At 34.3% G+C, this 12930-nt stretch overlaps 1 protein-coding gene across 1 annotated transcript; it reads left to right on the top strand.

The window, feature by feature from the left end:
- The first annotated feature begins 4069 nt into the window (after positions 1–4069).
- LOC101223076 (trafficking protein particle complex subunit 3) lies at positions 4070–12095 on the top strand. The gene is made up of 6 exons (XM_011653165.2): positions 4070–4230; positions 4457–4576; positions 4775–4872; positions 5951–6050; positions 10943–11125; positions 11724–12095. Exons 2-6 carry the CDS (start codon positions 4520–4522, stop codon positions 11844–11846), a joined length of 561 nt encoding a protein of 186 aa, XP_011651467.1. The 5' UTR covers positions 4070–4230; positions 4457–4519; the 3' UTR covers positions 11847–12095.
- The last annotated feature ends 835 nt before the right edge of the window (positions 12096–12930 follow it).

Raw genomic sequence — 12930 nt, 5'->3', positions numbered from 1 at the left:
TTCCCAAATTTTAAATGAGACAAGTTCATTAATTCTTTACAATCCTCAAAAAGTGCAAAAAGCCAACATTGTTATTCTCTCTAAAGCTTTCAATTTTTATTCTTTACATCTTATTCTTGAGAGCTTCTTATTGTATTGTGATGATTAAATTTGTAAGCTTCAAATTGTATACTCACTCTTTTAGAGAGTTTTCTTTTGTGTGATTTAAAAACTTCAACATATTGTACTGGTTGGATCCTAACCCGTGGAAAGGATCGGGTTTGCTCTTGAACCCGAAAAAGGAGCAAGAATCGGTTCGGCTCAAATCCGTGGAAAGAGTCAAAAGAAGATTTTCAATCAAAATTCCAAGAGGTGCTTGGGAAAGTGGATATAGGTTGAGTTTAACCGAACCACTATAAAATTACGGTGTCTTATTCTCTAACTCTTTTCTAGTTATTTTTTAATTCAATTTTAGTTACATATTCTTATTGGTTGAGTTTGATTACATGCTTCCATTCATATCTTTTTATCAATCTTGTTATTTAACAAAGTTTACAAAGTTCTTTATTTAAATTAAAAAATATCTAATAAGTTCATTTTACTTTTTATTTGTCAAAAAGTTTATTTAAACCCTATTCACCCCCTCTAGGGTTGCCATACTGATCCAACAAGGCCATAAACTTAATTTTTATTTTATATTTTGCCACAAGTTCAATTGTCCATTTACATTTTTCTTAGTTTTCAATTTCATGTTAATTAGATGAAATTAGAGTGTTTCATTATGATTCTCTTATGTTGCCATGCTCGTGTTTCTATCATCAATACAATTAGATGACAACTAATATCGTAGAGTGCATCAATGCAGTTTTGAAAGATGCGCTGGCACTACCTGTCACTGATTTCATGGATAACATTAAAGGCATGCATCAATAATTATTCTCCAAGTGTAGAGAAATCACATCAAAACAAGAATCAGTATTGTTAGACCACGGAGAATCACTCATGAAACTTGTTGGTATGAGTTCCAAAAGATATGTAGTGCAACAAATTGATCACCATGAGTTCGAGATTGTAGACGATCATCTAAATCCTCAAGTTAATATGCATAAGATAACTTACATTTTTGGCGAATTTGGTTACTACAAGATCCCATATTTTCATGATCTTGCTGCTTGTAAGGTTAGAAACATGAACCAATACACCTTATGCTCTAGTGTCGTGACCTTTTGGTTGCCTAGTTATGTTATTGAGTCAAACTTCTTGGTCTGCCATGTTTCTAAATGGAAGACTTCAAAAGGATTCATTGATAGAATAATCCTACCACCACAAATAGTTAGGCAGATTAGTCATCATCAAACGATGAAATTCATAATTCCACCATGATACCAACTGTCTCCATCCTCGTTGCTCTCATCATTAATTTCACCATGATGCCCATTTTTGCTACCCAACGCTACCTCCACTCTTAGAGCTATCTCCACTCTTAGATCAAATACAACTCTATCGTTCATAAGAGCATTCTCTAACTCCCTCTCAACATCTGTCATAACCAATACCTCTTTTTCCCTCGTCTATAACAATGTCTCAACAAGAATCATGCAATATAAGAGACGTAGAAAAATTAAAGGAGAATGAAATATGTATCCAACAGCTATCTCTCGAGACTAAAAAATCCCTTTGCAATACTTTGAAGGGCATCGAATAGGAGCATGACCATCATAGTATACGAGGCACAACAACCTTAATTAATTAGGAAAATAATTTTTTTTGAGACATTTGTAATCATGTCTATACAAGTGATTTTTCTAAATATTTGTAAAAAGAGGGGTCCATTGGCAGATTAGGCTGGAAAAGAAGGCCATCAGTTTTTCTTTGGATTGTCAAGAAGAACAACAAATTATGAGTTTTACTTTGGAAAAATAGCAAAAATAGTTTTAAATTGTTAGAATAGAAAAACATAAGAATTAGAAAAATAAATGAATGAAACAATCCCTTAAATGCCTCTATCCAATATGAAAAGTACAATTATTCACATAAACCCCAAATACATTGTAATTGAAATTTACATATGCTACATAAAATTTTTCCTCCAAAAACATAAATATTATAAAAGTTGTCATTAATGTAAAGCTTCACCTCATGCCTGCAAAATTTAAAATCTATTTCAAGGTCCAAAAGACGCAGTTCATTTAAAATAGGTAATTGCAAAATTGAGACACATTCAATCTAAGAGTTTGAATGTGGAACAAACATAGCTGAAAACTTCAAGTTGAAAAGGGGAGCATTATTGATACTATAATAAATATGAAATCATGAAATTATACCAAAGAATGCAAACTTTATATATTTCTTAGCAAGATACACATCGGTGAGTTCGTCCACTCAAATCGGTGAGTTCTTCATACATTCGAGATTCATTTGAGCTCTTTTCTCTTGTTTGCACGAAAAAAATTATCCCTCTCACTGTGTTTGTCTCTTGTCTGCTGTCTCTCTCTCAATCTCTTCTTTTCTTTTATATAATAAAACCTAAAGGAAGAAGATTCAATTAATTGTAAAAATATCATTGAATTCAAATTGTTATTAAAAATATATTATCTATTATTTAATAAATTGTTTAAAATATAAAACATTTGAAAATTTTGTATATATATTTGTCATTATTATAAAGGAGGTCGTTCCAATCTTGTTCACCAACAAAATAGCAAATTTAATTAAAATTTATCAAATTTGAAGATTGTTTGCAAAATACATTTTTTAATAAAAATCAATCCAAATAAGTGTACAATTTAAAATATAAATTAAAATAACTATGTATTATCTAATAATTTTTTTAAAAAAAATAATTTGAAATATATGTAATATGTAAATATTCAATTAGTGATATCCATTATTTTAGGGATTAGATTTCATAATACTTGAATTCAAAATAATGTGAAATCTAATGAATAAGGCACAATTGAAAATCTTTTAACAATTTTTTAGAGGAAATATTTATTAAACATAAGTTTTATGAATTAAATAAATAAATGTTAATTAATTTGATTTAAATACTAAAAGTCCAAAAATTTATTATGAATTCTAGGAGATATTGGAGAATTTTGTCAATCCCGAAACTATCATAAATTAGTTAATATTTTTCAAAACTGATTGTAGTTTGCAAATATACTGTATATGTAAAACACGTATTATCCTTCGTAAAGGAGTATAACATACACACTATACTTCTTGATTTAGACACGCATAACAAGAATGATTAGAAATAAAACATCTAATTAAAATAAATATGAATATTAACGTGATTAAAAAACACAATGTGAAAAAATAATTATTCGATACCAGAGGCACACTCTTATTTTTAATAAAAATCAATCAAAATAAGTATATAATCATAATTAGCACGATTGTAGGGTTGATAAAACTTTAAATTATTATTAACCATACGTACTATGTATTATTTGATATATATTTTTTTTAAATAACCTGAAATATAAATAATACAAAAATGTTTCATTTATGATTGTCATTATTTTAGAGATATGTTGTAATATTTGAAATCAAGATATTATGAAATATAATGACTCTTGTTTAAATTCTCGTAGCTATTTTTTTTTGTTAACTATTCTTACTATGTATTATCTAATAATTTTGTTTAAAATAATTTAAAATATAAATTATATGAAAATATCGAACTAATGATTGTCATTCATTTACGAACTAGATTTCATAATATTTGAATACAAAATAGAAGGATTCAAAATAATTGAGCAATTTTTTAGGATAAATCTTTATTAAACATAAATTTTCTCAATTAAATAAATAAATCTTAATTAATTTGATTTAAATTATAAAAATCTAAACAATTATTTAAAATTATTGACATATATTTAGGAGATATTAAAAAAATAAATATTTAATATTTTTCAAAACGGTTAGTTTACAAATACACTGTATATGTGAAAACACGTACTATCCTACTACAACTATAAACAGGTATAAATCGATTTTGTCAAAATTCTTAATATTTGGGAGATGTGCTATTTCTCAAAATGTTATATTAAATTTTATCATTCTCACGTTATTTTTATTATTATTTTTGTTTTTAGTTTTGCCCTTTTCCCGAAATTTGGAATCCACGAAGGACGAAAATGGTATTTTGAGGAGTTTGTTTCTCTGCTCCAAAGTCTTTCTGCACCGGAACCGCCCTTACCATCGGCGTCGGATACACTCTTCGCTTTCCGAATCAATCCTCCGGTACTTAAGTCTCCGGACTACACTTAACTATGTAATATTCCTTCATTAGGGTGTCAAGTTTTTTCATTTGCTGTAAAGACAGTAATGAAATTCCCCATTTTGATCTCCATCAATGAACGCTTCGCAAGGCTCAGAATTTTACTCTTGGGCTATGTTGGCGATTTGCCGATTTGGGTCATTCAGCCCAAAATCTACACAAGACTAACTCTATCCTTCACTTATGTAGGGCCAATCAGTACAACGTTTTCGATAACTTTCCTTTGTGCTCAGCTCACAATTCAGATCCATCATGCCGACCGCTGGCCCTCGATCTGGTGATGCAATCTTCGCTAGTGTTGAGCGAGTGGTAAGCTTCTCAACTACTAGTCTCTCTTTTATTTTTGTTTCTGCTGTTTGGTTTCTGAGGAATTTTAAGGAAATATGAGGGAAGAGGGAGGAAATTTTACAGATGTATTCGAAAGTACTTTTTTTAGGTTTTTTTTAATTTCATTTATGTTACTGGGTCATCTTCTATTGATAAGAAGCTAAAGGTGAATTGATGTAGAATGCGGAGCTGTTTACCTTGACTTATGGAGCGACTGTCCGTCAATTGCTTACGGATCTAGAGGAGGTTGAGGAGGTTAACAAGCAGCTCGATCAGATGTAATTTTACTCCACTTCTTCGTGCTTTTTTATCTGATTTCTTTTTCATAGCTTAAAATTCTGCTTTGTCCAGAGATAAATTGTGTCTTTTTGTCTGAATTAGCTATTTGGTTTTGTCTACGCTTTTTTATTTCTTTGTTGTTTCTTGACTCTTATCTTTGTGTGATATCATAGGAAGGCTAAGACAATTAGAGGACATGTATAGCAAAATTGTTATACCTCTGTGGTGTACCAAGTTTTGTACATTATGGAAATTTTTTTACATTCCTTCTATAATAGTTTTACAGAAGCATTGTTATGAAATGTGCTTGAACTTTAGCTGGAGAGTTTAAAATTAGATGCATGAAAACCACTATGGACTGACCTAATTGTGTTGAGGCATGTGAGAAAAATGAAGGAACGTGGAGAGATTAGGTTCAAACTTCATAATGGCCACTTACCTAAGACAAAATCCTACAAGTCTCTTTATAACAAAATGTTGTAGAGCCAAAACTGCTGTCCAGGTATGATGGAATTATATTCTCCTATTTAGTTCTTTCATCTTCTGCACAAAAGTTGGTTTTTCATAAAAAAGAAATAGTGTGCATGACAGGTAGATAGTAGGCATATTATGCTTTTCAATACTTCCTATGTTCATTGATAAACTACTAAAAACTCTTTAGTGTTAAAACTTAATGCCCTTGGGATAAAAGCTCTTATGTGGAGCTTGTGGGTGCAAAGGAATAGGAGAATTTTCAAAGATAAGTCTTCTTTTCTTGATTTATTTTTGTGCTGTTTTCAGTTAAATACTTCTTTGTGGTGTCATAACTATAGTAAATTCTTTTGTAATATTCCTATTTCCTTGATTCATGTGGATTGCAATCTATTTGTAACTTGTAAGTAGTTCCTTGGGGAGGGGCTTTCCCTCCACCCAACCCTTAGGATGTTAGGTTTTGCCTTTTTGAATGAATACTACTTGATATTTCCACCCCCCTCCCTTCCCCGCCCCCCCCCCCCCCCCCCCCCCAAAAAAAAAAACCTACAATATTGAAGTCAGGCTGATCGATGAGTTTCAGTGATCTGACTAATTGTTTTTCAGGGGTTATAATATTGGAATCAGGCTGATTGATGAGTTTCTAGCAAAATCTAATATCTCTAGATGTGTGGACTTCAAAGAGACAGCTGATGTGATTGCAAAGGTAGATTGTAGTTTAATACAGATCCCAAAGTATTTTATTCTTCCTGAAAACCATCGCGAGGCTGTTGAAGTGCCCTGTCATCTCCCATTCACAACATGATTTTCACATATTCATATTAGTTAGATGGGCACTGCTATTTTTGGCAGTTGGCACTATCTGAAATTTTGACCTGCAATTGAGGGGCAGCTTCCGAGTGCAGTCACAGTGTATAAATTTTGATGCAATAGGCTTTTTGCAGCTAGCTAGAGTGGTTCTATTCATGTCTATTTGAATGTTTTATACCATTATGAGACAGGAGTTCTCTTGTTTGCAGGATTTTGATCATAATGTTAGACGCTTGGTGCATTTTACCTATGACTATGAGTGTGGTCCTTTGTAACAACAGACAAAAATAGAAGTTTTGTTGGGGGATTGTGTGAAGAGCATGGTAGATTTGTTAGATAATATGTGAAGGCCTTAGCCACAATTTTATTTATCAACCGTGGGAAAGAATTTGGGAGCTCCCCAATCTCTCCACACTTCTCTAATGAGAGTATACCAAAATCATTTAGCCAAAAAGATACCCTTACCCTCCCACTCAAGACACTTAAAGTAATTGCTTAGAGAAATAACAAAATACTTCTCCCCACTCTAACAATCACATTCCCAAGGGCCCACACAAATGGAAAACTACCAACTAACTCTCAATCATTCTTTCTTCTTCCTATTCTTGTCTCTACGGGAATACACCTTTACTCTGGTATCATTACTCGTCCCCCAAAGAGCCACCTTGTCCTCAAGGTGGAATTCAGGAAACTGTTCTTGAATAAGAGTGGCTTGTTCCCATGTTGCACTTTCAAGTGTACCCTCACTCCAACCGATCAAAACTTCTAAGTTGTCCTCCTTTTCTATTGTTTTGTGAACTCCCAACACTTCTACCGGACATAATTGCATAGACAAATCAGCAGCCAAATCTTTTGGAATTGGGAACAGTGGCCTGTTTGAACTGCGAAGAACAAAAACATGAAAGACCGGTATGCAAATGGACCAATTTGTGCCATAATCATAAATGGACCAATGAATCTTGGGGCCAATTTGGGGTGCTTAAAACGGCTGAGAGAGGACTGTCGGTAAGGGCGTAACTTCACATAAACCCAATCATGTACCTCCCTTCTTTTAGCATTGGCATATTTGACCATTCGCTGCTGTGCCTTTAGTAAATTGGCCTTCAATATGCCCAGAATTTCATTTCTTTCTTTCATCAAATGGTCTACTTCATTCATCAGACTCGAGCCCTTCACATATGGTATTATAGGGGGGGTGGCTGACCATAGAGAGCCTCGAAGGGGGTCATCAATGTGGCTGTATGGACAGTTGTGTTATAGCTCAATTCAGCCCAAGCTAGCCATTTAGCCCATTGTTTAGGTGTGTTCATAGCAAAACACCGTAGATACGTCTCCACCCCTCGATTGACAACTTCAGTTTGACCATCCGGTTGGGGGTGGTAAGTGGTGCTTCGTCTCAATTGAGTTCCCAACAACCGCCACAACTCTTCCCAAAGTAGACTTGTGAAAATACGATCACGATCCGACACTATACTTCGAGGGCATCCATGCAAATGAATAATCTTTCGGATAAAAACAGCAGCTATCACTTTTGCACCAAATGGATGTTTAAAGAGAATGAAATGTGCATACTTGGAAAGACGATCTACAACTACCAATATGACATCGTAACCCTCGGATTTGGGGTGACTCTCAATAAAATCCATACTAATATCTTCCCATACACGGTCTGGAATGGGTAATGCTTGAAGGAGACTGGCCAGAGTTAAAGACAAATATTTGGCTTGCTGACACACCTACATTCAGCAACATAGGTGCGGATATGTGCTTTCATACCTCGCCAATAGACCTCCCTTGCTATCTTTTGATATGTTTTCAACGCACCATGATGGCCCCCTATCGGGCTGTTATGGAATTCAGCTAATAATAAAGGAATAGTAGGTGAATCCTCTGGAAGAACCAAATGACCATGAATGTGAAAGCATAGAACCTCTCATTGTAGTGAATATCCATCTGGGGCTGGCTGTCCATTTATCAAGGATAATCGATTACTGTTAAAAGATTCATTTCCAGCCACTTGATCAATGAAAACCAAAGGATTTAGCCTGCCCACAACACTTATGAGGTCCAATTCACATATCGGTGGTAATCTCGATAAGGCATCGGCCGCTTTGTTCTCCAATCCTTTCTTGTACTTGATCACAAAATCATACCCCAATAGTTTAGCGATCCATCTCTGATATTCTCCCTCGATTGCCTGTTGTTCAAGAAGAAACTTCAAACTTTTCTGATGTGTACGCACCACAAAAGGCTTATCCAATAGATATGGTCACCATTTTTTAACAGCCAGTACTATGGCCATAAGCTCCCGTTCATAAACAGCTTTAAACCTATGGGTAATAGGTAAAGCTTGACTGAAAAAGGCCACTGATTGTTGATTCTACATTAGGAGAGCCCCAATTCCCACTCCCGAAGCATCAGTTTCCAGCACAAAACTTTGTGAAAAATCAGGAATACCTAGCACCGAGAAAGACATCATTGCTGACTTTAACTGCTGAAATGCGTTCTCGGCCGTCTCATTTCACTTAAAGTTACCTTTCTTTAACAATTGTGTCAAGGGCAGTGCAATAGAGCGGTAGGTTGCAACGAATTTTCGATAATACCTTGTTGCCCCAAGAATCCACATAGCTCCTTCACGTTCTTGGGTGCTGGCCATTCAACCATAGCTTCTATTTTTGTTGGATCCGTTGCCACCCCCTCTGAAGAGATAATATGGCCCAAGTATTCAATTCAGTCTAGTCTACCGCAAATTGGCATTTTTTAAAGTTTGCTACCAGTTGACGAGCTACTAGAGTTTCCAAAACCATAGCCAATTGGTGCAAATGCTCATCCAAGTACTTGCTGTAAATTAAGATGTCATCGAAGAAAACCAAAACAAACTTGCGTAAATATGGACAAAGAACATCATTCATGATTGGAATGTTGCCGGAGCATTCTTCAACCCAAACGGCATAACAAGGAATTCATAGTGCCCCTTGTGGATTTGAAACACTGTTTTATGAACATCGACCGATCGCACCCAAATTTGATGATAACCTGACTTTAAATCAATTTTAGAAGTTATGGTTGCCCCAAATAATTCATCTAACAGTTCATCAACAACAAGAATCGGATACTTATCTGGTATAGTGGCAAGGTTCAGTGCTCGATAATAAATGTAAAATCGTCAGCTACCGTCTTTTGACCCGATCTGATTCCTTCGGTGAAGTAATCGTCGTGGACGAATACGACGAATTTTGGCTAGGGTTAATTGTAATCAGTCTTGATGTCGCGACCCAAACCGATGCCTTTGACCTGGTTTTACTTCCTGACCCTTTGGCCCACTACTCGGCATTTTAATTGATAAATTAGGGTTTCCACTTGCCCCATGAATTCTCTTCAATTGGACCGTTTGATCATCTTCAATTACTTGGACCATTAACATTTTAGCCTCTAGGCCCACTGGATTCAATTTTCGGATCTCACTTTGGGTCTCTTCCTTCAGCCCACACACAAACTTACTTTCTAGGCTGCGTCACTCATATCTTTAAGACCGGCTGAAAATTGTTCAAACCACCGCCAGTAACCCCTCATGGTGGTCTTCTGCTGTAATTTAATAAACCTTACCTGTTTATCTCCTTGGTCGGACGACTTGAATCTCACCCACAGAAGCATTCAGAATTCTGCCCAGTTGTTGTCTTGCAGATTTTCTTTCTATCCTCCTTCCATTGATACCAATCCAAAGCTTCCCCTTCCAAGCACAGAACCGCCGCATCCAGCTTATCTCTCTCCGTCAATCTATTCACCACAAAATAGCGCTCCACACGATGTAGCCATCCATCCACGTTCCCTTCTTCATCCCCTTTAAATATTGGCACCTCCAGTATTCGTAGCCTCATGTCGAAAAGGAGTATCTCATGGATATTTGGTGCGCATGGTACTCCAACTCCCTCATCCACCATCGGGTTAGTTTCTTGTTCACTTTTTTCTTCATGAACTTGTTCCTTGTTCATTATTCCCTTTCCCTTGTCTGTAATAGTTTTTTGACTAGATGTGGATCCTTTTGAAGCACTTCCCATCACTCACATCCCTTGTATCAACAATTTCATATCCTCACTCAATTTTGACTGATTATTCTCAATCTTTTGTTCGGCCATTGTCCTTCGAACTTCTACTTCCGCAAATTGTATTTCCATCTTCCTTTCAAATGCTAATTGTTCATCTGCTTGTAAAAATTTTGCTTCTACTCTACTTTCCATTTCAGTCATCCCTGTGGTTACTCCCTCTAAATTTTCTTCCTCCCTCTAAATTTTCTTCCTGATCAATTACCTTAGCTTCCATCTTACCAACCATACCAAGAAAGATGGCTCTTATACCAAAATTGTGAAGGCCTTAGCCACAATTTTATTTGTCAACCGTGGGGAAGGATTTGAGAGCTCCTCAATATCTCCACACTTCTCTGATGAGAGTCTATACCGAAATCATTTAGCCAAAAAGACGATACCCTTATCCTTCCACTCAAGACACTTGATGCTCAGAGAACTAACAAAATACTTGGCCCCACTCTAACAAACACATTCCTAAGGGTCCACACAAATGAAAAACTACCAACTAACTCTCAATCATTCTTTCTTCTTCCTATTCTTGTCTCTACGGAGATATACCTTTACTATGGGGGGTCTATCATAATAGTGGTGCCCTGAATAGGCATTCGGATTTATCTGGAATTTTGGCTTACAATATCTGGTAAATGAAAGTTGAGGCCTTTTGAAGTGTGGAGATCTTAAATTCTTTTCCATTTTTTATTAGGTTGGTTTAAAGATGTTTTTGGGAGTGAATGCAACGGTGACCAACTGGGATGCTGAAGGCACATGCTGCAGCATTGTTCTGGAGGATAATCCATTAGTAGACTTTGTTGAACTTCCTGATACTTGCCAAGGTCTCCATTACTGCAACATTTTAAGTGGAGTAATTAGAGGAGCACTTGAGATGGTGAGTTATTTGAATATCCTCTATTTTCTATAATTTTGCTTGTTATCATCTTCAGAATTGTAATTAGACTTACAAGACAGATAGACCAAGGCTTGTTAACATCTGTCATTTTTGTACATTATATGCTTAAAAAATGAGTTTTATGTATTTTTCTCTGAAAATTTATTTAAGTATATTCGATACATTTCTAATCTTGGACCTATAGTGACTATAAAATTAGTGTCTAACACGTATATTGTCCTAAACAAGCATTCGATGTGTCCAGCTGTTGAACATGCTACCAAAAGATGTTTGTGTTTCTTAATCATCATCATGGCTATTTTAGATTTTGTTCTTTTTGAGAGATATATTTAATATATTTGATACACAATTGACATTTTAGAGATTTATTGATGTAAAATATAAAATTTGAAAGTTCAAGAATGATACAAATTAAAAGTTCTTATTCGACACATTCTAAAATTCAACGACCCAATAGACATAAACCTAGAAATGTGGGGACTTAACGACCTTTTAACCACACTTCTCCCTTTATGTTATCAATTCGTAGGTATGAATTTAGTTTATTTTTCTGATTGTGGTATGGTGCTTGAATCAGGTGTCAATGAAAACAGAAGTAACATGGCTACGGGACATGCTGAGAGGAGACGACAGTTTTGAATTGCAAGTAAAATTGCTGAAGCAAGTCCCTGAAGAATACCCTTATAAAGACGATGAATGAAATCACCCACCAAAGTAACTCTTAGTTTCACGTCATTTCCTTCCGTCTTGTTTTTTTCTTTTTGTTCCGTTCATTTGTTCCAGGAAGAGATAGTTACGTTTCTAATTCCTTCAACCATCTAACATTGTAATCAAAGTTATATTATATATATGTTTTCTATTGTGATGGATTAAAATGAATTTATATGGTAAAATAATTTAGAATGAATAATAGTCCGTGGCCGGACTGCATAGGATTGCATGGTTTTAACTTTCATCTGTAGTTCTACGGCAGTAGTGTTTTCGTTAGAATAGTTGTGATTGTGCTGTGAGAATATTTGAGATGTGTGTGCCGAGTTTTCCCCAAACACATTATTGTAGAAAAAAAAACTTTTTTTCTTGATTCGTAGTTTTCTTTCCTATAAATTAAGAAAATAATTGTGGTGGGTAGCATTTTGAAATTATGATATAAGAAATATAACACATTGTTTTTTAATTTTACAAATATGACAAAATCTTCAATTATAAAAAGTACTATTCATCTTAAATTTGTAATTATTTATAAACTACTTTTAATAACTTATTTCTATTCGTGTTTTTAATGTCATGATCCTTTATTTATTCTCTTATTTTTTAAAACTCTAATCATCATTTATGGAAAAATTACTTCTTACAATCTTGATTTTAGGATATCTATAGTACAATAATTGCAATTTAGGATATCAATAGTACAATAATTGCAATATGAAATACGATGGTTGTTGGTTGATTATTTAATTTCGTTTGTAAATTTTCTTTAGTATTTTGAGTTATGAAATATAATGGTTGTTGGTTAGTAATTTAATTTCGTTTGTAATTTTTCTTTAGTATTTTGAGTTGAATATGATTTAAATGATTTTTGTTTTATTTTTTATATTGGTTTTGTTTTGGTTCTACTTTGTCTAAATTTTGTATATTAGTGTTGTGAGCTACTTAAACGGGCTGTAAAGAAGAATAACAAATTATAGGTTTTACTTTGGAAAAATAGCAAAAATAGTTTTAAATTGTTAAAATAGCAAAAACATAAAAGATAGAAAAATAAATAAATAAAGCAATCTCTCAAATGT

Source organism: Cucumis sativus, chromosome 3 (genome assembly GCF_000004075.3).
Source record: "Cucumis sativus cultivar 9930 chromosome 3, Cucumber_9930_V3, whole genome shotgun sequence".
NCBI lineage: Eukaryota > Viridiplantae > Streptophyta > Magnoliopsida > Cucurbitales > Cucurbitaceae > Cucumis > Cucumis sativus.
Note: the sequence above shows the minus strand (reverse complement) of the source record. Positions and strands in the feature narration are given on the sequence as shown.